The sequence below is a fragment of the Rattus norvegicus genome, chromosome 19 (assembly GCF_036323735.1).
Source record: "Rattus norvegicus strain BN/NHsdMcwi chromosome 19, GRCr8, whole genome shotgun sequence".
Lineage (NCBI taxonomy): Eukaryota > Metazoa > Chordata > Mammalia > Rodentia > Muridae > Rattus > Rattus norvegicus.
In genome coordinates, this window is record NC_086037.1 from 47,257,906 (window position 1) to 47,283,735 (window position 25,830).

The 25,830-nt window shown below is 45.7% G+C and overlaps 2 protein-coding genes across 6 annotated transcripts in view; one reads left to right on the forward strand and one right to left on the reverse strand.

The window, feature by feature from the left end:
- Tmem184c (transmembrane protein 184C) overlaps positions 1–7,597 on the forward strand; it is a 16,100-nt gene extending 8,503 nt beyond the window's left edge. For 2 of the 4 annotated variants that reach the window (XM_006255422.5, XM_063277895.1), the window contains 4 exons: positions 4,510–4,622; positions 5,588–5,687; positions 6,218–6,389; positions 6,836–7,597. In XM_006255422.5, the coding sequence (XP_006255484.1) occupies positions 4,510–4,622; positions 5,588–5,687; positions 6,218–6,389; positions 6,836–7,296 (846 nt within the window). In that variant the 3' untranslated portion in view covers positions 7,297–7,597. Of the gene's footprint in view, positions 1–4,509; positions 4,623–5,587; positions 5,688–6,217; positions 6,390–6,835 lie in introns of those variants that run through there. The other 2 variants (NM_178330.1, XM_063277896.1) reach the window with 2 other exon arrangements.
- The window catches only part of Prmt9 (protein arginine methyltransferase 9), a 60,746-nt gene continuing 34,984 nt past the window's right edge, over positions 69–25,830 (reverse strand). For both annotated transcript variants that reach the window (XM_006255424.5, XM_063277897.1), the window contains one exon: positions 69–22,920. The gene's annotated coding sequence lies outside the window, so the exon portion shown is untranslated. The remainder of the gene's footprint in view (positions 22,921–25,830) is intronic.

Sequence of the window (25,830 nt, forward strand, 5' to 3'; positions counted from 1 at the left end):
CAGACAGAGAAGACTCTCGCTCCAGTCCTGAGGACACTCACCAACCCACGAACACACAGGACTCAGTCTTGATGTAAAAACAAGAGGTTTACTTTGGGATACCAGTGCGCTGGGGCTCGACACGGTCCTCACGCAGGAGGGATGTGAAGAGCCTCGAACAACAGAAATGTACAGCTTAAATAGTCATTTAAGATTACACAGTTTTGGGGTTGGGGATTTAGCTCAGTGGTAGGAAGCGCAAGGCCCTGGGTTCGGTCCCCAGCTCCGAAAAAAAGAACCAAAAAAAAAAGATTACACAGTTTTATTAGCTCAGCTATTTCGGTGCCAAGGATAACTAGGCAGATGTTTCTTGTCCTGGAATTCCTGGGATAAGGCCGTAACCACATCAATGTAGCGATTTCAGTACCAAGGACGTCTGACTTGATATATGTTTTCTTATCCTGGGGTTCCCAGGACAAGGACCAAGGATATCTGTCTTGGCAGGTGTTTCTCTTCTGGAGTTCCTAGGACAAGGCTGTAGCTCTCTCCGTGCCTCTGAATACCGGGACTGTAGTAGTAGCCCTTCACCAAGCTGTCTCACTGGGTTAAAGGCCCATGGAAAAGAAAACATTAATCCTGACCTTGGCCACAGCCAAAGCCTGAATTCTGAATTCTGACTGGCAAAACAAAGTTCTTTGCAGTTTGCTGCAGATTTTTTTTGAAACTATTTTAGGGGTTTTTTTGTCCACCCTTGCCCCACCCCAACCTGGGGCATTTTGACCACAAGAGCAGGAACTGGCTGCTGTGGGGATAGGATCAGAGACACTCTCCATGTCACTAATGACTAACAGGGAAGGTGCCTTAATGTTGGAGACCTCCTCTTTCCAGGGACCATCCCCGGCATTAGTCTTCTTTCTCCTGTTGGTTCTTCTTGGGGCAGTGGAGGGGGAAGAGCGTCGGTGGAGGGTAAGACTTTGTCTTACGAGATATTTAGGGTTGCTGTATATATAATAATTTTACTTATCTACGTCTAAGTTACTATGTTACTGTAGCTGATTTACTTATCTATGTCTAAGTCACTAGGCTCTGCTATTGTAACTGACTTGCCTTCTGTGTTCCTCTGAGGCCAGAAACTACAGTCTCTGGCACTTAGCACCTCATTTTCAAACAGCAGGAGATAAAAGTAGAGGATTACTTGTTGGAGCCTTTTCCCTTTTGTCCCTATGCCTCTTGTTTATCAGGCCAGGGGGAAGTTTGGAGCAATAAACTGTTATTGAACCAAGAGAAAGGAATAGCGCTTGTAGAAGGAAAAGCTTCTACATAGCCAAATATGTATAAACATATATACTTTTACACACAGATTTAATAAATGTACATTTATATACTTTTATTCAAAATTAGCTGGGCCGAGCTTATATACATTATCACAATTATATTTTTATACATACACATGTATACATTTTATACATCTATACTTACATATGCATATGGAGTAAAAGTTCAAGCATCAGTGCAGAAAGAACTCATTCATTCTGGATGAAAGATGAGCCCCAGTCTTTATTACATAGAGAAAGAAATTGTTTTTACCCTTTTAATGCAAAGTGAATTAAACCCAAATTTTGTAAGAGAAAAAGGTTTGTTCCTTTTAATAAGACTAAGCCTGTGTTGCTATTAAGAAATGACTTGTTCTGTCCCGTAGTAAGGAAAAAACTGCCTGCTCTTTCTGCTCTCTCCAGCTTCTTCATTTTTCCTCTGCATTCTGCACACTGCTCTCTTATGTTACCTATAGTCTCTAAGTTATTTCTCTTTGCATTTCTTTTCAGCATTTAAAACAGGAATCTTTCCTAAAATGAATCTCTTAACAGCATTGTTTAATAAGGGCGGACCAGTCACAGATTATATAATAATCCGAGACTGGCCATCTCAGGATAATCACCTGCTAGTTATTAGCTTGTCCTGTTATGGCTCCTAACATCCTCTCTTGGAACAGGGCCAGTGGATAAGGGGAGAGAGGCAGGCTCCCTCAAAGAAAGTTCTCTTAATGAACGCTCTCCTTCTGTGAGCAAATGTTGAAGGTCTGGTCACTGAAGGCAGTGACTGGAATTGTTTTTCAGGGCCAAAGGACTCATGATAGACTTTAAAACAATCACTGTGCTATCTTTTTGCTGTCAAAGCGTCAGCCATGGCCAGCGGCCCCTTTGCCTTGAAATTCCTCTCCTGCTGGCTCAGGCCACTGCCCATGCACAGCCTGCAGCTTCCTTATTAGCCGGCCTGCGCGCCTGCCCCCCTTCCTCTAAAAAGGGAGGTGATTAAGTTTCCAGTTATAAAGATCAGAGGAAGAAAAAGGCCAGTACTGAAGGGGCTGCATCCCCTCACCCAGACCCGGGGGAGGTCCATCAGCCTGCAAGGAAAAAACAGGGATCGGACCAGTAGAGGAGTCAGGGGTTAGTGCTCACTGGCTGTACGTCTCCTGGGCAGGACCAGAAGCATCTGCAGCCAGGAGGAGCAGAGGATTCAGGAGGTTGGGTAGGCGAGAGGGTAGGGGAATAAGGAGAATCCAGGAGGAGCAAATCCTCCTGAGCATCAGGATAGACTTTTGGAGGAGCCGGTTGGGAGGGCTCCCCCTTGGAAGTTTGGACCACCGGAATCTGTGGGTCTGGCAGTCGCCGGGGTCAACTAGCCCACGATTTTCCCCAAGGAGGCGGATGTCTATGCAGCCCCGACTGAAAAACAACTTTCTTAACACTCTTTATAATTTTCATATTAGAAGATCCCTGAGGGGGCCAATCGACTTGAAAAGTTGGCCACTCAGAGGTGCAGATGGTCTGCCTTGGTCCCTTTTTTTTTTTTTTTTTTTTTTTTTTTTTTACCTCCACTGACAGTTTGTGTACTCTCGCCCTCACCTCTCCCCAGTGGTCTAGCGTGAGACTGGTTGGGGGGAGTAATCTTCTGACCCATTGTTCCAAAATACACAAGGACAAGGACACGGTCCTGCGTGAGGACCGTGTCGAGCCCCAATACATTGGTATCCCAAAGTAAACCTCTTGTTTTTACATCAAGACTGAGTGTGTTCGTGGGTTGGTGAGTGTCCTCAGGACTGGAGCGAGAGACTCCTCTGAGGGTCTTTCATTATCAGGCACTATTTCTCTAGAGAAATATTCTTTTACTTGGTACATAGATTGTGAGGCAGCTTTAAAATGTATCTTTATACAATATAAGCATGTAGTATATGTTCGTGAATGATTTGGTGACTTACATGCAGACCTGCTGTTTACTCGTCATTGCACAGCTGTGTGAGTGTGTACATTATGTGCCTTCTGAATAAAACCTAATAGACACTTATTCAGTAAGAGGAAAAGGTCTAATTGGCATATAATAGGATAGAATTTAAATAAAAATGTAAAAATTTGATGGGCAGTTGTGGCACATGCCTTTCGTCCCAGCACTTGGGAGGCAGAAGCAGGCAGATTTCTTTGAGCTCAAGGCCAGTCTGCAGAGTGAGTTCCAGGACAGCTAAGCTGCACACTTACTAAAAGTAAACCTTATGAAACATACACAGAAGTTAGCGACTTGCAGTTGAAAAAGATACTGGGCAACAAAATTTGGTTTTAGTTCCTAACAGATTCTGGAAAGTTAGTTTAGAACTTGCGGACTATCTCTGGAGGAATGTTGTCTAGTACACACAGCTCTGGGTTTGATGCAGAATGAGGCTCAGTTCATAGGTACTAAGAAATGGCTTTCTGCTTAGAGTCCCCATTTCTTTTCTTTCAGTAGTATGATAACTAGAACCCAGGGCCGCATGTATGTTGGGCATGCACTATGCCACTAAGCCATGGCTGTAGTGCGGGAGTCTGTAACGTGGACTAATGTACTCCTCTCAAGGAAATTTGTTTGTATGAGGCAGCGCTCGTGGTCAGAGTTGTATTGGAGCTGTACCTGTTTAGTGTTGACTTATAAACTGCATGACCCGGGCAGTGGTGGGGCAGGCCTTTAGTCCCAGCACTTGGGAGACAGAGGCAGGTGGATCTCTATGAGTTCGAGGCCAACTTGGTCTACAAAGCAAGTTCCAGGACAGCCAAGGTTACATAGTGAGACACTGTCTTGAAAAGCCAAATTAATTAATTTAATTAAATAAACTCTGTGTGTGTAGTGGGTGTTGTGTAAATGTTATGCAAGAGACTTGCGAATAAAAGTAGCCTAAATCCTTACAAAAGTAGTGGTAGTTTGTGTTTAAAGCATAACATACGTATTTGCTCTTTTCTTTCGGCTGAAGGAAAATCTTTTGTTCCATTGTTGTTGTTTTGGTCTTTCATTGAGTGCCAGGGAAAATGTTACCTTATCTCTCTAGAGAAATTTCACTTCTATACATTGGCAGCAAAACATCAAAGCCTGTTTTTAATCTAAACACTGTCTAATTTGCAGTAAATTCTGCCCAGAATATTACTGTAGAACAGGCTCTGGTTTTGGCCTCAACAGTTCTGTGGTCGTCTGTTCTGTGGGTGTACAGTTGAACGCTGCTTTTGTTTCTAGTTTGCCATGTACTGCCTACTGCTGTTCTACAAAGTCTTAAAGGAAGAGCTCAGCCCTATACAACCTGTTGGCAAGTTTCTCTGTGTGAAACTCGTCGTCTTTGTCTCCTTTTGGTAAGTGTTGCTTTCTCTTAAATGTTCTTATTTTATAAATACCAGAAATAAAGCCATTGGTTAAGAGTGTTTTAAGATAATGTGAGTATGAGGTGGGAAAATGTCGTTGTTTACCTCTTTGAAAAGCTAGTCCTGTGCCAGGCGGTGGTGTACACACCTTTAACCTCAGCACTTGGGAGGTAGAGGCAGCCAGATCTCTGAGTTTGAGGCCAGGTTGGTCGGCAAGTTCTAGAGCAACCATGGTTATATAGAAAAGCCCTCTATCTGAATGAATGAGTGATAGAATCCTAGTAATTAATACTAATACATGTGTAAACACACTTGAGAATCAGGCCATTACTTACAAGCTGTTAGAACCTAGAATCTAATTATTTGTATATGGTTTCAAAGCAATAAAAAGATATTTAAACCAAATGATGAAGTTGTGAGAATATGTAATAAAATTCATCTTATGAAGCTAATAGAATTAATTCATAAGACAAGGTAGTATCAACACAACCTGTTTGGGAATATGCCCTGAAGGCAGGGATACTATGGAGTCCTGGAGTGCACTCTGAGGCCTTAACTGTTTCTAGTTGCGTATTTTTTAATCTTTTGGTATATGATACATTGTGCTTATTGTGTGAGTGGGGCATGTGTATGCTGTCTGTGCATACTGAGGTCAGAGAGCAATCCTCCACTTGAGACAGGGGCTTCTAGTTGCTCCTCTGCACACCTCAGGCTTGCTGACCTGCAGTCTCTTCCCACCCCCTGCTCCTGTGAGGAACACTGGCTGGGTGTACAGTTGTATACTGCCTGCTGCACCAGCATCACCTGGGCTCTGAGATCCCCACTCAGGTCCTCAGACTCCCGCAGCAAGTGCTTCACCCAGTGAGCCACCTCCCAGCATATCCATGTTGCATATTGTTAAAACCTTCAGGCATTTCAGGGTTCAGATATGACACTGACCTTTTCTTGACTTATAGGCAAGCAGTACTTATTGCTTTGTTGGTTAAAGTGGGCGTTATTTCAGAAAAGCGTACCTGGGAATGGCAAAGCGCCGAAGCTGTGGCCACAGGCTTGCAGGTATTTAGTGCCATCTCTGAACTCAGGGCACTTTCTTTTTCCCTTTTTTTTTTTTTTTTTTTTTTTTTGTTCTTTTTTTTCAGAGCTGGGGACCGAACCCAGGGCCTTGCGCTTCCTAGGCAAGCGCTCTACCACTGAGCTAAATCCCCAACCCCTGAGGGCATTTTCTTGTTAAGCCATTTGATGCAATATTGCCCTGAACAACGTGCCAACAGTGGGGTGAGACTGTCAGCTGACCGTGTAATGCAGTGACCTGTAGGTACTGACTGCTGATGATTTTATTCTTGGTCCACTTCTATCTGCATGCTACCTTTCAGTCCTTGGGTAACATTGAGAAATACTGACTGAAGGAATGCAAAAGAAATGTAAATCATGGCTTGTCATGTTTTGAAGAATTGAAAAAGTTTTGAAAATGAATTTAGTCTAGAACTTTAAAAAAATTGATACCCTAAATAACTTTGAAAAAGTTAGTAGTTTGGAAAACTAGATTTAACCACAAAGATGTCAGATATTTTTGTTGCCATTTGTAGGATTTCATAATCTGCATCGAAATGTTCTTTGCGGCAATTGCCCATCATTATACGTTCTCCTATAAACCCTATGTGCATGAAGCAGAGGAAGGCCCCTGCTTTGACTCCTTCCTCGCTATGTGGGATGTGTCTGATATCAGAGAAGATATTTCTGAACAAGTAAGGCGTGTCGGTAAGTAACAGGCTGAGCGTGTGCGTGCGTGTGGGGGCCAGAGATGAACCTCGGGTGTGGTTCCTCAGGAGCTGTCAGATTGGGTTTTGAAACAGTCTCACTCCTGGAGCTCGCAGATGTCAGCTAGGATGGTTGGCCAGAGAGCCCGAGACCCTCCTGTCTCTCACTGCCAAACACAAACCCATGCCCAGCTTTTTATCTGTGCTTTTTACCTCAGCTGCTTCATGTTTGTGTGGCCTGCACTTTACAGATTTCTCCTCAGCCCAAATATGTGAGTTATTATATTTCCCCTGCCTTGGCCACTCCGTAGTTTTTAAGAAATAAGAACATGTTTAAAGCCTTACCATAATGTAGGCACTTCAAATTCAGGGGAGATAACGGGGAGGGGAAGCTACTTTTAGAACCCTGTGTTTAAAAATGGTTAATGAGTTTATATTGTCGTACAGGGAGGACAATGCGAGGTTACCCGAAGAAGAAATGTTTCCCTGGAGACCCGGATCATAATGAACACTCCAGCCTACTCTCAGCGTCTTCACAAGACTCTTCCAAGCCGTCCTCACCGGTGGGCCTGTACCAGGGATTTGGACAGACCATCACTTCACAGAGCCCCATTTCAATAGCCAACCTATATGAAGAGATCTTGAATGAAATCCCAGAAGAGCAACAAAGGCTCTACTCAGGCCAGGATATCACTATGGACATCCCAGAAGAGCAGCCGCGGCATGATACAGGCCAGGATGTCGTTCACCTTCCTTATAGACAGGAGCTTCCTTATAAAAACCACTATCAAGACCACATACAAACAGTCACTTCACGGTATTTACTTTCTTCACCAAAGCCATCTGACGATATTGTGATTGACTTCTCAGACTCTCCAGAGGGTTCGGACTCATCCACAGACTCATGAAGCTGCCACCTCCTTTTTATTGGCAGCGAGATCTGCACGGTTCAGAATATTACAACATCTCAAAAATCGGCAAGAAACATATGTATATGTTTTATATACCACAATGTTTAAACTGTTAGAACATCATATTCAAACAGTAGATAACAACTACTAAACATTAAAAATAAAATTCAATCAATGCTTCATACCACTGCATGAATGTAATTCTCTGGACTAAAAATTCAAATTAATTGAATTTAGTCAAATCCTAATCATGTGCCATTTAACTTTACATAATTATACTGTATTTAAACTCTTAAAATTCTTATGTGTCTTTTTTTTTTTTTTCTTTCTTTTTCTTTTTCTCAAGACAAGGTTTCTCTGTATAGCCCTGGTTGTTCTAGAACTCTATGGACCAGGCTGACCTCAAACTCAAGGGTCTGCCTCCCACATGCTAGGATTAAAGGTGTACACCACCACTGTCTAGTTATGTGGGGCAAGTAAAATGGTATCAGAAAAAAAAAAAAAAAAAAACTAGTAAGGTCGAACAGAATAAGGAATCCTGGCAATTCCCATAATTGAGAACTGTAGATGTTTGAATCTGCTCCTGACCTGGGTCCTGTCCTGAAGCACGTGACCAAGACAACCCACTAAGGACCATGACAACTAGTCACAAAGCATAGAGCCTAGCATATCTAGATAGGCCAGCTAGAGGGTTTAGCCAATAAGCTTCCCTTCCCATATATTTCTTCCTTCAAAGGTATGTAATCTCTGGTCAACCCTGAGTAAGGCCTCTTTTCACCATGAATAAACAGTTTGGACAAGTAAGGACTATCTTTGATCAAGAACCTCCTTGAGAAGAGGTCTTCGTTATGCTCATCCTGAGCTAAACCAGATTTCCCTGGCCCTGGGCTCACTGCTGGCCCACTGGCTCCCAACCCCTTCATGGTGAGGCAGAATGCAGAACCACATTAATACTTCAACAAAAATTGCTTGATTAGAAATCAAACATTTTTTGAATTTTCGACAGTGTTGTACACCTGTGATGGTTTAAATATGCTTAGCCCCGTGGGAAGTGGCACTCTTAGGAGGTGTGGCCTTGTTAGAGGAAGTGTGTCATTGTGGAGTTGGGGGTGGGTGAGGGGTTGGAGGGCTCATGTATATGCTCAAGTCTGGCCAGTGTGACAATCTCCTGCTGCCTGTGGGTCAAGATGTAGAACTCTGATCCTCTAGCACCATGTCTGCCTGCACACTGCCATGCCTCCTGCCATGATGATAATGGACTGAACTTCTGAACCTGTAAGCCAGCCCCAGTTGAATGTTTTCCTTTATAAGAGTTGCATTGGTCATGGTGTCTTTTCATAGCAATAAAACCCAAACTAAGACAAGTTGGTGTCAGGGGCTCTGGGTTTAAGGATCCAAAAATTGCTGAAGGAAGACCTCAGACTCAGATAGTAATCAAAAACAAAGAACGTTTATTCTGCAATAATAACCAGCATGCAGGGTCAACCATTCTTTAAAATGGCAACCCCAGACAAAGACATGCAGGCCTTCTTATAGGGAACCAGAGGACCTCTCTAAAAGGATTAAGCAATCTACAGTTTCATTGGTGGGTGCTAGAGGGTTACAAATAATCAGTGTTCTACACTCCTATTGAAAGACCCCAGCTTAGCAGCAGTAACGCCATTTTGCAAGGCTGTATTTAAGATGACTGGTTCAGGGAAAGGTTAGAACACTGAGTACACAGCGGCTGCCAAGCAGGATGTGTTTGGTTGAAGGCCTGGCAACAGGACGACTTCGGTTGAGCACCTGACAATGAAAAAAAAAGCCCCGGGAGAGGTCCCACACCCTGGTGGGGGGGCCGAGTCAGTCGTTATGTTCCAAGAAGGTAGCTAAGAAACTTGCCCCCGGGCTGAACCCTTGGGGGGCCGAGTCAGCCGTTATGTTTCAGGAAGGTAGCTAGGAAACTTGCCCCCGGGCTAAACCCTTGCCATATTAGAATCCACCAATTATATCCCTGTAACCATGCATCTGCTTCTGTATGCTTGCTTCTGCTCCCCAAAATCCTATAAAAGCCCATCCTTGGTTCCGTGGGGCGCGCCAGTCCCCCAAGTGACTGAAGCGCCCGCAGGTGCCTGTGCCTGTGTATCCCGACAATAAACCAAATCCTCTTGCTGATTGCATCCTGTGGTGTCTCGGTCTGGTCTTTGGAGTTAGAGGATCTCCATCCCGAGGGAAAGTTCTACCTGAGAGCTTTTCATTTGGTGCGTTGGCCGGGAAAGGAGATCCTCCACCCAGGGACCACCGACCACCCACTGGGAGGTAAGCCGGCCGGCGTCTGTCTGATTCTGTCTCGTTCTGCCTTATTCTGTCTGTTCTGTGAGCGCTCAGCCAGGTCTGTTCTGTGAGCGCTCAGCCAGGTCTGTTCTGTGAGCGCTCAGCCAGGTTGTTTGGAATTTGGGCGGGACGAAGAAGGAGCTGACGAGCTCGGACTTCTCGCCCCGCAGCCCTGGAAGACGTTCCAAGGGTGTTAGGGGCCCGACTTTTCGGGGCCCAATCTGGGAGAGGAGAAAGATCCGGACTAACGGCACTCTGTCTGTATTTTTGGCTTTCAGAGGGCCCCGGACCTTTGCCACCTCCATCTGACTTTTTGCTTTCAGTTTGGTACCAAAGCCGTGCAGCACGCCTGTCTGTTGTTTGTTTGACTGTTGGTGTTGTTTTCTCTGTGTTCTAATCTTCCTTAGAACTAACATGGGACAGTCCCTAACAACGCCCCTAAGTCTCACTCTTGATCATTAGAAAGACGTCCACGACCGGGCACACAACCAGTCTGTCGAGGTTAAAAAAAAAAAAAGGAAAAGGGCAGACTCTCTACACATCCGAGTGGCCCACTTTCGGAGCAGGATGGCCAGTGAATGGCACATTTAATAAGATCATTATTTTACAGGTTAAAGATCGGGTCGTCCACGGACATCCTGACCAGGTTTCTTATATTATCACTTGAGAGAGTCTCGCTTTAAACCACCCCCCCCCGGGCGGAACCCTTCGTGGACCCGAATTGGCCTCCCCTCAACCCCCAGCCTGTCCCCTCGGCCCCGCCCGGTCTGCCGGCCACGTCTTCCTCTCTCTACCTTTGTGAAATCAGAGCCTTCTAAGAAACCTGTCCTCCCGGCAGACCCAAACTCCCCTCTCATAGATCTTCTCTCTGACAGGCCCGGCTGAAACGGAGGAGGCAGAGCTGCCGGCCAGATCAGTTGCCGGGCCACAGTCTGATAAGGGTTTCTCCCCTGTCGCAGGGAGATTACACAATAAGCGCGAGGTGATGCCAGATTCAACCTCCCAGGCTTTCCCACTTAGACAGGGAACCGGTGGCCAGACCCAATACTGGCCGTTTTCAGCAGCTGACATTTACAATTGGAAACAACACAACCCTTCTTTCTCCAAAGATCCGGTGGCACTCACCGACCTAATAGAATCTGTTTTACTTACCCACCAGCCTACTTGGGATGACTGCCAACAGCTCTTACAGGCCCTCTTAACCTCAGGAAAAAAAAAAAAAAAACAAAGTGTTCCTAGAGGCCAAAAAGCATGTTCTGGGAGATGATGGGCGTCCCACCCAGCTGCCTGAGGACCAAACTGGGATTTTAATACAGCTGAAGGTAAGGGACACCTACGCCTTTATCGCCAGTTGCTTCTAGCGGGTCTCCGAGGGGCTATACGACGCCCTACTAATTTGGCTCAGGTAAAACAGGTATTACAGGAAGCAGGGGAAACTCCCTCCGCCTTTCTAGAGAGACTTAAGGAGGCCTATCGTATGTACACTCCCTATGACCCAGATGACCCAGGACAAATGACGAGTGTCTCTATGTCCTTCATCTGGCAGGCTGCTCCAGGTATCAGGACTAAGTTAATCTTGGCCGCCGTAGTTCAGGGCCAAAAAAGGAAGGGAGATAGGGGGGAGCTCGAAAGGGGCTGAAGCTGGATAAAGATCAATGTGCCTATTACAAAGAGAAAGGGCACTGGGCCAGAGAGTGCCCCAAGAAGCCTGGCGGACCCCGAAAGCCTCGACCACGAACCTCCCTCTTGGCTCTAGATAAAGATTAGGGAGGTCAGGGCCAGGAGCCCCCCCCCCGAGCCCAGGGTAACGCTTAAAGTTGGGGGGCAGCCGGTTACTTTCCTGGTAGACACAGGAGCCCAGCATTCAGTCCTCACCCAAGCTTCAGGACAACTCAGCGACCGGACGGCCTGGGTACAAAGAGCTACTGGTGAGAAACAATACCGATGGACTACGGACCGCCGGGTTCAGCTGGCTACTGGTAAGGTGACCCATTCCTTCTTACATGTTCCGGACTGCCCGTACCCTCTGCTGGGCCGTGATCTGCTCACCAAACTAAAAGCACAAATTCATTTTGAGGAAGGAGGGGCCCAAATAACTGGCCCCCACCGAACTCCCCTTCAAGTTCTAACCCTATGAACCGGGACAGGACACTGGCTTGGACAGAGACTGGTGGGATGGGGTTGGCGCTCCAACAGCCCCCCTTAATTACAACTCCAGTCTCCATAAAACAATACCCCCTGTCACATGAAGCTTATCAAGGTATAAGGCCTCACATTACGAGGCTTCTAGATCAAGGCATCCTAATCCCCTGCCGGTCGCCTTGGAATACGCCTCTTCTGCCTGTTAAGAAACCCGGCACTGGAGATTATAGGCCAGTACAAGACTTGAGAAAGGTCAACAAGAGGATAGAAGATATTCATCCGACTGTTCCAAACCCTTACAATTTGCTCAGTAACTGTTCATCGATGAGAAACAGGGGTATGCTAAAGGGGTCCTAACACAAAGGTTGGGACCCTGGAAACGCCCTGTGGCCTACCTGTCTAAGAAATTGGACCCTGTGGCCTCCGGCTGGCCACCGTGCCTAAGGATGGTGGCTGCTATTGCTGTCCTGATCAAGGATGCTGGAAAATTGACTTTGGGACAGCCACTCACCATCCTAGCACCCCACGCAGTGGAGGCCTTGGTAAAGCAGCCCCCAGACCGCTGGCTCTCTAATTCTCACACCAAGCCTTGTTACTGGATGCAGAATGGGTTCAGTTTGGGCCCGTAGTCGCCCTCAATCCTGCCACCTTGCTTCCTCTACCAGAGGAGGCAGAACAGCATGACTGCCTACAAATCCTCGCAGAAGTACATAGAACCAGGCCAGACCTATCGGACCAGCCTCTTCAGAATGCTGACCACACATGGTACACGGATGACAGCAGCTTCTTGGCAGAGGGAGAGCGAAAGGCTAGAGCTGCAGTCACTACGGAGGACAAAGTGATTTGGGCGAAAGCCCTGCCTGCTGGTACCTCCGCACAATGGGCTGAACTCATCGCCTTGACTCAGGCGCTCAAGATGACAAAAGGTAAGAGGCTAAATATATATACAGACAGCCGTTATGCCTTTGCCACAGCACACATCCACGGGGAGATCTACCGGAGGCGGGGGCTGCTCACATCTGAGGGTAAAGATATGGCTAAAATTCTGGCCCTCTTAGAAGCCCTATTCTTGCCCAAAAGACTGAGTACATTGTCCAGGACACCAGAAAGGGCACAACCCAGAGGCACGAAGAAACCGGCTGGCCGATGCCACGGCGCGAAAAGCGGCCATGAGCAAACAAATCTTGCCCTTAAATAGCCCAGACCAACCCACGCCCCCACCAGTGGGACAAACCAGTTGGGTTTATGCCCATGAGGACATAGAGCTCCTAAAAAAATGGGGGCCATCTACCACCCTCAACTAAAACAGTGGGTCTACAAAGAAAAGACAGTTATGCCAATGAAAATGACTTTTGAATTGATCTCCTTTTTACATAAATTAACCCATTTGGGGTTTAAGAAGATAAAAACCTTACTAGATTGGGAAGAGATAAATCTGTGTTTTTTTTTTTAATCGGGACAAAGCGATACAAAAGGTGACTGAGAGTTACAAAGCGTGCGCTCAGGTTAACCCGGAAAGGACCATGATTAGACAAGGAGTTCGTCCTAGGGGACACCGTCCCGACATCCATTGAGAAATTGATTTTACTGAAATTAAACCAGGTATATATGGATACAAGTATCTCCTAGTGTTTGTAGACACCTTCTCAGGATGGGTCAAAGCCTTCCCCACGAAACACGAGACTACAAAAATGGTCACTAAGAAGCTCCTCGAGAAAATCTTTCCCAGGTATGGCATGCCTCAAGCGTTGGGGTCGGACAACGGGCCCGCTTTCGTCTCCCAAGTAAGTCAGTTGGTGGCCAAATTGCTGGGGATTGATTGGAAATTACATTGTGCCTATAGACCCCAGAGTTCAGGTCAGGTAAAACACATAAATAGAACAATTAAGGAGACTTTATCCAAACTTACACTTGCAACTGGCTCAAAGGATTGGGTGGCCCTCCTTCCCCTAGTTCTATATCGGGCCCGGAATACCCTGGGCCCCCATGGTCTAACTCCTTTTAAAATAATATATGGAGCACCACCCCCATTTGTCCATTTCTTTGATTCAAACATTGCTGATTTTGCTGACAGCCCTTCTCTGAGGGCCCATTTACAGGCCCTACAGATTGTGCAGAGAGACGTCTGGAGACTTTTGGCCGCTGCTTACCAGGACAAGCTTGAGCATCCGGTGGTGCCACACCCGTTCCAGATTGGAGACACCGTGTGGGTGCACAGACACCAGACCAAGAATCTGGAGCCACGGTGGAAAGGACCCTACACCGTCCTCCTGACTACCCCGACCGCCCTAAAGGTAGACGGAGTCTCGGCTTAGATCCACGCACCACACGTCAAGGCAGTCCGGTCTGAGGAATTGACTAATCACAACACTACACCCCAGACATGGAGAGTTCAGCGCACTCCAAACCCCTTAAAGTTAAAACTCCTACGTGGCTCCTCCTAGCCCTTTTGTGGCCTAGAGTCAGTGGGGGAATAAGCCCCCACCAGACAGAAATTTCTTGACCAAGTCGAGTGAAAGATTTCACTCAAAGTTAACAAAAAAAAAAAAAAATGGGGGAATGAAAGACCCCAGCTTAGCAGCAGTAACGCCATTTTGCAAGGCTGTATTTAAGATGACTGGTTCAGGGAAAGGTTAGAACACTGAGTACACAGCGGCTGCCAAGCAGGATGTGTTTGGTTGAAGGCCTGGCAACAGGACGACTTCGGTTGAGCACCTGACAATGAAAAAAAAAGCCCCGGGAGAGGTCCCACACCCTGGTGGGGGGGCCGAGTCAGTCGTTATGTTCCAAGAAGGTAGCTAAGAAACTTGCCCCCGGGCTGAACCCTTGGGGGGCCGAGTCAGCCGTTATGTTTCAGGAAGGTAGCTAGGAAACTTGCCCCCGGGCTAAACCCTTGCCATATTAGAATCCACCAATTATATCCCTGTAACCATGCATCTGCTTCTGTATGCTTGCTTCTGCTCCCCAAAATCCTATAAAAGCCCATCCTTGGTTCCGTGGGGCGCGCCAGTCCCCCAAGTGACTGAAGCGCCCGCAGGTGCCTGTGCCTGTGTATCCCGACAATAAACCAAATCCTCTTGCTGATTGCATCCTGTGGTGTCTCGGTCTGGTCTTTGGAGTTAGAGGATCTCCATCCCGAGGGAAAGTTCTACCTGAGAGCTTTTCATTTGGTGCGTTGGCCGGGAAAGGAGATCCTCCACCCAGGGACCACCGACCACCCACTGGGAGGTAAGCCGGCCGGCGTCTGTCTGATTCTGTCTCGTTCTGCCTTATTCTGTCTGTTCTGTGAGCGCTCAGCCAGGTCTGTTCTGTGAGCGCTCAGCCAGGTCTGTTCTGTGAGCGCTCAGCCAGGTTGTTTGGAATTTGGGCGGGACGAAGAAGGAGCTGACGAGCTCGGACTTCTCGCCCCGCAGCCCTGGAAGACGTTCCAAGGGTGTTAGGGGCCCGACTTTTCGGGGCCCAATCTGGGAGAGGAGAAAGATCCGGACTAACGGCACTCTGTCTGTATTTTTGGCTTTCAGAGGGCCCCGGACCTTTGCCACCTCCATCTGACTTTTTGCTTTCAGTTTGGTACCAAAGCCGTGCAGCACGCCTGTCTGTTGTTTGTTTGACTGTTGGTGTTGTTTTCTCTGTGTTCTAATCTTCCTTAGAACTAACATGGGACAGTCCCTAACAACGCCCCTAAGTCTCACTCTTGATCATATAACCAAATAAACCAAATCCTCTTGCTGATTGCATCCTGTGGTGTCTCGGTCTGGTCTTTGGAGTTAGAGGATCTCCATCCCGAGGGAAAGTTCTACCTGAGAGCTTTTCACTATGTCATGAGCATTCGTGAAATAGGGCTGTCCAGTGTAGATGGCCCATTCTAAAATAAGACATTTCCTCATTTCTGTGGTTATCCCTAGGCTGTTCTTTGGGAGAGGGTTTTATGATCTTGTTCTGGATTTTATGATCTGTACCTAGAGCTGGTATCTTAGGACCCTCATCCTAGCTGCCTAGAAGCCAGTATTCTGCTAGCAGTCCTCAGATGAAGACGTAGAACTCTCAGCTCCTCCTGCACCATGCCTGCCTGGATTTTGTTATGCTCTCATCTTGATAATAATAGCTGAACCTCTGAAACTGTAAGCAAGCCCCCAATTAACTGTTGTCCTTATAACACTTACCTTGGTCGTGGTATTTTTTCACAGCAGTAAAACCCTAACCAAGACAGAAGTTGGTACCAGGGTATTGCTGTGATAGGCCTGACTATGGTTTTGTTTGGAAGAATCCAGGTTTTGGGACTAGATTTGGAAAGCAGTGGAATATTTTAAATGGGACTTAATGGGCCCAAGAGGTTTTAGTGGAGAATTTCAATATGTGGCCCAGAGACTGTTTTTGTGGTATTTTGGTGAAGAATGTGGCTACTTTTTGCTCTTGTCTGAAGAGTCTGCCCAAGGTTAAATTCAAGAGACTCAGATTAATTGCATTTACCAAGGAAGTCTCAGACACTCCCACCATAGACTGTTCTCTGGTTAAGGCTCATGAAGAGCATTTTAAACAAGCATAGCAAAAGAAAAATATAAAATATATGGTTCAAGTATTAAAGGGGCACCAGGAAGTGAAATGGAGATGAATCCTGGGTTCAAGGATATTGAACTGGATTGAGGGAGTGGTGACCTTGGGGCAAGATCCTATCCAGCACAGTTGAGGTCTAGGCTTGGCAGAACAAGCCTTTAATCCCAAGAGGCAAAGGCAAGCAGATCTCTGATTTCAAAGCCATCCTTGAACAGAGCAGGTTCTAGGTGAAGAAAAGCTTAAGTCCAGGCATGATGGGAAATACCTTTAATCCCATGGGGACAGAGCCAAGCATATCTCCAAGTTCAAGGTCAGTCAATCTACAGAGCAAGTTCCAAGACAGCCAAGCTTAATCAGTGAAAGAGTTGGAAAACAGAAAGCTAGTGAAATGAAATAGAACAAGTGGGGCCATGTCCCAGCTCCAGCAAGCAGCAGAATTCAGTAGCTTTGGCCATGTGGCTCTGGCTTTAGAGTCAAGAATAGAAGAGACTGCTGGGACAATTGATGCTGGTTAGCTGGAGCTAAAAAAATTAGCAGTGATTAAGAAGAGACCAGCAGGGGTTGGGGATTTAGCTCAGTGGTAGAGCGCTTGCCTAGGAAGCGCAAGGCCCTGGGATCGGTCCCCAGCTCCGAAAAAAAGAACCAAAAAAAAAAAAAAAAAAAAAAAGAAGAGACCAGCAAAATATCCAAGAAAAATAAAATTAAAAATAAGAGAGACCAGCATCACGAGGTGAAATCTGGGAAGTGTTTCCTGAGAGCACAGAGAAGCTATGTCCAGAGGTAGCCAAGGCTGTACCTGATGTGCAGTACCTGATACGCAGTTGTACTTGGTGCTGTGTAAGAGTTTACTAGTTTTGAAGGGGTCATGGAGAGCATCTGAGGCTGGGTACTGTGAGCGGCCAGGGAAGGCCGGCCATTGGTAAAGGTGCAGCCTCAGTAGCAGTTGATGGCCAGGACTGAAGGGGGGTCATGCTGATATGCCAAATCTTTTAAATTCAGATGCCATTTTAGAAAATCAGACCTAAATTTGAACTCGGGTAAGCTAACAGGCTGGTACCTAGCATTAGTTTCCAAGTTGCCCCCCAACAAAACCTGAGCCTAGTAATTCCCCAAAAGACTAGTGTTTCCAGGTTAGACTCTCAACAATACCAGCTTCTCCAGGTTATTCCAGCAAACCTGCACCCCCAGGTTACAAGCCCATCTCTTGCCTAACAACCACCAATGTAGAGGGGAGCAGAAATTATTGGCTCCTAACACTAGCCAATTATGTTAAAGGCTACATACAGTAGCTTTCCAATTAGATGCTTGCACATGTACTCCCTGCTTGATGCTTACTATAAAGCCTTGCCCCATAGACATTCGGGGCTCCCCCACCACCAAAATTGTCCTGCATGACAGTGATGTGCTGGAGGGGTGGCCCAAGCTAGCTGGAATAGAATAAAGACCCTAATGTGAGTTACATGAGACTGGCTCTTGTCTCTGTTTGGGGGCTCACTAACATTTCCCTGGCACAACAATTCAAAGGATTTGAGGCTTGGCACCATGAAGAGAGCCTATGAGAGACTATTGGTGAACCCTAGTTCATCAGAAAACCCCAGTGTATTGGAGATGCCAGTATCATAGGATGATCACTGGATTGGATTGGATTGGATGGACTGGATGATTCGCTGGATGGATGATCATGATTGGAACATTGGTGAGAAAGACATCTGGCAAAGAAGTATTCGGACAGATCTCTCCACATGGACAAAGGCTGTGGAGATACTTATGTCTCATGTAAATGCTCATTAAAAGGTGACTTCAGCCGAGGAGTTCAGTAATCTAATCCATGGACAAGATGACCCATTCTGTGGACAGCCAGGCTTTTCCCCCAGCCATCCCTGTCATTGCTTAAAGGCCACATGAAAAAAGCAGTCATGGGTGGCAGAGATGGGGATTATTCGTGGGCTCAATAACATGGTCTTCCACTCACCAAAGCTGACCTGGCTACAGATGCTGATCTGCCAACAGCAGAGACTAACACTGAAGCCCAGATAAGGCACCATTTCCCACAATGACCAGCCAGCAACCTGGTGGCAGGTTGACTACATTGAACCACTTCCTCCGTGGAAAGGACGTTTTGTTCTTATTCGAGTAGATACTTACTCTGGTTATGGATTTGCCTTTCCTACACATAATGCTTCTGCCAAAACCACCACAATACCTTCAAACCCAGCACTTGGGAAGTAGAGGCAGGCGGACCTCGAGTTCCATGCCAGCCTGGAAAAACAAAATCAGATGAAAATAAATGGAAGGATGCCTTGTGAGTCAGAATATAGCATTTGATCGGCATGTCCACACTGTGCTTATAAGTATATAAATTCAATGTAATCGCCATCAGAATCCTAATGGCATTATTTAAATAAATAATAATCCCAAAATTCATATAGAAATGAAAAGTATGGCCACACCTCTTGTGAGGAAAGTTGGACACTCCCTGACGTGAACCCAAGCTGGGTGCCATGGCTCACCTGCAGTCAGCCCCACATGTAAAGCTGAGGCAAAAGGGTCACTGGAGCCCCAGAGATTGAGATTAGCCTGAGCAAGAGAGTGAGCCCTCCCACCCCCCATCTCTAGAAAAAAGAAATTATTACAAAGCTACAGTGGTCAAAAATATGGTGGCCTGGAATGTTGACTCAACAGTTAAGAAAACTAGCTGCTCTTCCAGAGGAGCTAGGATCGATTCCCAGCACTAACATGGTAGCTCACAGCCCTCTGGGAAATGTAATAACCTCTTCTAAGCTTAGTGACCAGGTGTGCACACTGGTACACAGACATACATGCAAAACCCTCAAACACATAAATAATAAAAAAACGTTTTAAGGAAAAAGAAACGTGGTGCTAACAAAACAAGTCGAATGAAATGGGCAGTTCAGAATAATTGTTGACAAGGGCACGGAGTGGGCATAGTAACGTAAGATGGAGCCAAACTGAGGCCATTTTGAATTAAACAAACTGATTGGGATTAAACAAACTTTAAGTTCCCAAGACCTCCCTGGATGAGCTACATCTTGGTTGGCAAGTTGAGATATGAATATTAGGCAGGTCTGCTCAACACAGTTGAGAGCAGGATACGTGTACCACAAAGAAATGTTCCAAGTAAAGTCCCCTATCCCTGAATCCTGATTGGAGGAAAATGTAACTAACTTGGTACAGATGGTTGTAGCTTTTGTGATTTTTGTGCTTAAAAGCTCTGTGGCATTCTGGCTCAGGTTGCAGTTCAATTCCTGAGTCTGTTCTGCATCCCTGATAGATCAGTGGCGGGTTGATTACAATGAACTTTTCTGCACTGACCTGGTGTTTGAGTTGTCTTAGATCCGAGTGGACCCCACCACAGTAGAAAAAATAGTTTGCATCCAGGGTATTATCCCAGGAAATCTGGATTCCACATACCAAAGCATGAAACTGGACCCTTATTTTACACCAGACACCAACTTATGGTGTAAGACATGCAAATATGAGACCTATAACCAAGTAAGAGAGTACACGAGTCCCCGGACCATGAGCTTTGGCAGTGACTTTAAGACGACCACACCATCAGAAGGCACCATCCAAGCTTCCAAGGTCCTACACACAGCTATAATGGCCACATCAGCCACCAGCATGACGTGATATCCCAAAGTGTGCAGTGGTGGTATGCATGCCCTGGCTGTAAGCAACAGCTCTCTAATTAGACGTCAGACCTGCTCAAGAGAGAAACAGCTAACTAATTGTGTTAGTAATTATTGGAGGGGAAGCTATACCACTGATCTAGTAAATCATCGTAATCCTGGGGAAAAACTATAAGCTGTGTCTTTAAACCCACAGATGAGTGTAGTCTTTACCCCTCATCAAGGGAACTTCTGTACAACAGATGGAGAGCATTAGAGAACACCTCAACCAATCAAAATATAGAGCCGCTGCAGAGCCCAGTCCCAGTGGACACATTTATAAAACGCTTCCACACCTACAGCTCAGGAACTTTGTGGAAGAGAGAAGAAAGGTAAGAATCAGAGGATCTGGGAGTTTGCTGTGGGATTGTGTCTCCAATGTGAGCTGAACAAGGAGGACACCAATGGACAAACTGGGCAAGGAAAAGGCTCACAGGCCTCAGCCCTATACAAACAACTATAGGCAACTACAGAAAGCTTGGACTAGGAGAGATGGTCCATCCCAGGGAAGAACACAATAATACCTGGTTATCTAGGACCACATGGCCAGCCTTGAAGATGTAAATATGAATTTAAAACACTATATAGACAAATCAGGTTATAGTTAGGAATATATATGGATATACATATATGCATACAATAACAATGGTAAAAGAGGCCATGGATTTGAAGGAGAGCAAGGAGGGGTAAATGGAGGGTTTAGAGGAAGGAAAGGGAAGGGGGAAATGTAATTATACTCTTAAAAAAATTAGAATATCGCACCATAAATTTAGTCCATGAAGGCAAACCAATGACTGAAGAGGACTTCATCTGCCGCATCCACAGCAGACGGTGTCTGTGTGCACGGCCGCAGGCTCAAATGGCCCTAGATCACACAGCTCTATAAGATAGCACCAGGACTGGGCATGTACCTGTCCTCGTCATCGCCTCCCATGCATAGCACCCACCTAATAGCTGCCACATCTAGAGACCCTGTAAAGATACAAGGACAACTGTACCAACCAAGAGCTTCTGCAGAGCAAAGGGAAGCTATCAACCAGCAGCGCACATACCAGAAAAGACCTGCAAACAATAGCTATCTTAAGAGGCGTTCTTATAAAGAACTCGATGATAGAATAGCAGCCCTGCTGAGAGAGAAATCCCCAGCAGGTGCTGTCTGCTGCTTCCTGGCTGCAGATGTACAGGCCGCTTCATATTCCTGTCGCCACACCACAGGGCTGTGCCTTTTCATAATCCTTCACTCTGTCTGCACTGAGAGCTGCACATGTGGCTCCCAACACGTCCCACATCAAGCCTCATTCCCTTGCTGCTTTTAGTGCAGCCCTTGTCCAGGATAATTTGCTGATTGGACACTATCAGCAGCCTTGAGATTATTTCAAAAAGACCCCCGTTCCCCTCACCACTCCTTGTGTCTGCAACCTAAGACATGCTGTGAACCATATTCCAGAGGAAACTCTGGATCCAGTGATCTGGTGACCAGGAGAGCCAGAGTCTGCCAGGGGGAGCTTAGACATAAGCTATGTAAACAACATGCTGGAACCTGGCTATAAAACACCGGCAACCATATTCCTGGAGGGTCAGCAACTGGGGTCAACATGGGCAACATTTTCCTGAAGGATTAACCAGGTGAGTGAGACCTTCTCAGCATCTGTAACCCAGTCTGCAAGAAAGAAACCCAGAAACAAGAACGGTTTGTAAAACAAGATCCTTGGGAGTAGGGGTGGGGGCAACAACTGGGCTGTGACCGATAGCTAGGACCAGGCAGTGATGCATCTAGAAACCAGGACCAAAACACCTTGTGCTTAGTGTTGAGCATCACAAAGCAACGTCAGCATCGCAGTGAAGCCCTGAGACCGTGATCACACAGCGAATGTAAGAGAATCCTTGGGACGGCCTCTACTAGAGACTGAACAAACAGCCCTGTCCCACCCAGCGCTCCCTATGCTCACTCCTGCCAAGTTTGTTGTTGTTCTCTACCCTCCCCCTTATTTATTTCCATTTCTCTGTGGAAAATAATGCTGGGCTGGGCTGTTACCTGAAGCTTAACCTCTCTTCGCTCCCTCTCCTCTTCTGTCATCCCTCCCCTACCTCTACTGCACCAATACTCTCCTTCCTTCCTTTTCATACCCACGAGACCAAATACACAAGTGCACAAGGTACTCTCAGTACCCTTTACTTCCTAAGATTGTAAGGGATGATTGGTGTTTCCTTGGCTGTTATGGTATTTTCATAGTTGGCCTACCCCTGGATAGCAATTATTGTTGCAAACACGTTGTCAGAGTACTAGGACCACGCCAGGAACAGCAATCTAGAAAAAGAAAACACCTTAACTTTGTTACACCCGTATCTCTTGGACACTATGAACACTTTCACTAAAAGAATAAAGGTGACATCATTTTTTAAAAAAATTATTCTTAAGTTTATTTTTCCAAGTGTATATATATGTGCTTTGAGCTCTCAAGAGGGGATCAGGTCCCCTGGAACTAGAGTTATAGATGGTTGTAAGCCATATGTGGGCAAGGAACCAAACTTAGGTCCTCTGCAAGAGCAACAAATGTTCTTCCAAATATATATATGTGTGTGTGTGTGTGTGTATGTATATATATGTATATATATGTGTATGTGTATATGTATTTATGTATGTGTATATATTTACATGTATTTATGTATGTGTATATATATTTATGTGTATATATATAAAATATTTTATATATTTTATTTTATGTGTATGGATGTTTTACCTACCTGTAAGTCAATATACCAGTGTGCAAGCCTGGTAGCCACAGAAGCCAGAAGAGTGGATCAGATCCTCTGGAACTGGAATTTTCAGACTGTTGGGAGCTGCCATATAGGTGCTGAATTGAAACCCCAGTCCTCTGCAAGAACAGCCAGTGCTCTTAACTGCTGGGCCGTGTCTCTAGCTCTAAGGTAATATAAATTAAAAAAAAATCAGTCAACGACCTAATAACAGAGGTTTAAGTTCAGGGCAAAAGCACAGGAAACTGGAATACCAAGCGGTGCAGCTACGTGAAAACTCCCAAACCCACAGGAGCTATACCCAATGAGAGGTCCTGAGAGCTCAAAGAACTCAAAGCTGCAAAAGAAAAGGTCACGTTATAAAGCCTGGCTCATCAAAATGGCAGAGTTCTTAACAAAATTTTAAAAGAAGAAAGTTAGGAATGAAGTATTTTAAGGCCTGAAAGACAGTAACATCCATCAGTCTACTATACCCAGTGTGGCGATCTGAAGGAAAATGGCCCCCACAGGCTCATAGGGAATGGCATTATCTGAAAGAATTAGGATGTGTGACCTTGGGCTGGAGAGATGGCTCAGTGGTTAAAGAGCACTGACTGCTCTTCCAGAGGTCCTGAGTTCAATTCCCAGCAACCACATGGTGGCTCACAACTACCTGTAAATAGATCTGATGCCCTCTTTTGGTGTGTCAGTAGACAGCTACAGTGTACTTATATACATTAAATAAATAAATAATTCTCTTAAAAAATGTGTGGCCTTGTGGAACTAGGTGCAGCCTTACTGGAGAAAGTGTCACTAGGGGTGGGCTTTGAGGTTTAAGAAGCTCCAGTCAGGCCCAATGGCTCTTCCTGCTACCTTTGGATTAGGGTTTGAATCCAGAACTCCCAACTTGTTGTCTAGCACCGTGTCTGCCTGCCTGCCACCATAACAATGTCAGACTAATAAACCTCTGAACCGTAAGCCAGTCCCAACAAAGTGTTTTTTCTTTATAGGGTTGCTGTGGTCATGGTGTCTCTTCACAGCAGTAGAAGCCCAAACTAAGACCCCCAGCAAGCTGGTGTTGCTGAAGAGGCCTGGGGGAGTGTGCACCTATAGGACACACTTAACTTCCCAAGACTGCTGAGCCAAGCTAGCGGAAGACACTGGAAATTACTTTTTGAACTGAAGAAAACACACACCCACCCAAGAGGCTACAGGAAAAAGAGATGCTGAAACTGTAGTAAAACAAACGGAGACGGGAACAGCAAACACCATAAAGTGACAGGAGCAATGGGCATTTTCTCAGTGACACTGTATGGCAATGCTCCCAAATCCCCAATCACAGACACACGTGAGGAGCTTGGCGTCAAAATAAGGACCGATTTGTTGCCTTCAAAAAAATGTGTCCCCATTATAAACAGATGGTACCACGGGATGAGAGGATGGAAAAGGTATTCCAAACAAATGGAGCTCCAAACAGGTGAAGTGTCAGTGTTCTAATACCCGGCAGCCAGAAAGGCCTAAGGAAGTCATTTTATCTAAGGTGACAATCTGTCAAGAGGACATTACGGTTCTCAACTTCCATGCACCCAGCTGATGTGTGTACCTATTTCATAAAACAAAAACTGCTAATGTAAAGTCAAAGATCAGGGGATAGAAAAACAGCTTAGCATTAGTGCTTGCCACACAAGGATCAAGACTGGGGTATAGAAAACCCCATTACCAACATCCAAGCCAAACAGCCGTGGTGCTTGCCTGCGATGCCAGCGTTCTGGAGGCTGGTCAGATAGAGTCGCTATTCTTGGTGCGCTCTGGCTTCAGAAAGAGAACATACCTCAGTAATGGAGAGTGAGTGACTGAGAAAGATGCCATATCAACTTTAGGGTTCAGCGTATATGCAAGCTAGCACATCCATGCTCTCCTCACACAACCACATGCAGATGAATTTCTAAAATTAGATTGACTTCTTTTTAAACATTTATTTATTTTATGTATGTGAGTACACTGTAGCTGTCTTTGGACATACAGAAAAGGGCACTGGATCCCATTACAGTGGTTGTGAGCCACCATGTGGTTGCTGGGAATTGAACTCAGGATCCCCCCCCTTAACCGCTGAGCCATCTATCCAGCCTGCAAACAAAAGTTTTAAGTTAAATAAAAAGCCACAAATGAATCCCAACACACAGTGAGTGACTTCAATATCTCCTTCTCACTAACAGATAGATCATCTGGGCAAAAAGTAAACATCTCAGCTAAATGACCTCATATATCAACAGACCATACAGAAAGTACGGAACAGTCTATCCAAACGCTTCTGAATAGACATTCTCAGCAACCTGCAGAACTGACTCTAGAAAGACCATAATAGATCATGTACTAGGACTTAAAGCCTTAACAAACATGAGGAACTTGAAGAATTAACTTCTCTTATTTTGATCACGACGCTAAAAGTCAACAGCAAGAGGAACTACAGAGCATGCAAACCTGTGGAAATTCAACAGCACACCATTGAATGGTGCAGTCAATGAAGAAACAAGGCAATAAAAGCTTAGAACAAAAGCAAAGGGAAAACAGAACATGTGTATACCTATGGGGCATAACAAAAGCACTCCCAAGAGTTAAGTCGTCGGTAAGTATGCCCACATTAAAAACACAGACAGACAGAGGTTCTCAAGTAACAACGTACCTTAAGAGTCTTGGACAACTAAGCACAAGCCAAACCCAAAACAGTGGCTGAAAAGAGGTTATTAAGATGAAGGCAGAACTTAATGAAACAGAAAAGATTCAGCGAGGCTGAGTTGGTTCTTTGAGTAGATAAACAGGGAATGAGGACACAGCTTATGACTAGCATGGTCAGAGCTTGGTCCCCAGCAGTTTACTCATATAATGTAATGTCAGTATCAAGGGAGTAGAGACAGGAGATCCAGAAATTAAAAGTTATCCTCAAAATAAATAAATCTTTAAAAGGGAGGGGGCAGGGCTGGAGAGATGGCTCAGCGGTTAAGAGCACTGACTGGTCTTCCAGAGGTCCTGAGTTCAATTCCCAGCAACCACATGGTGGCTCACAACCATCTGTAATGGGATCTGATGCCCTCTCTGA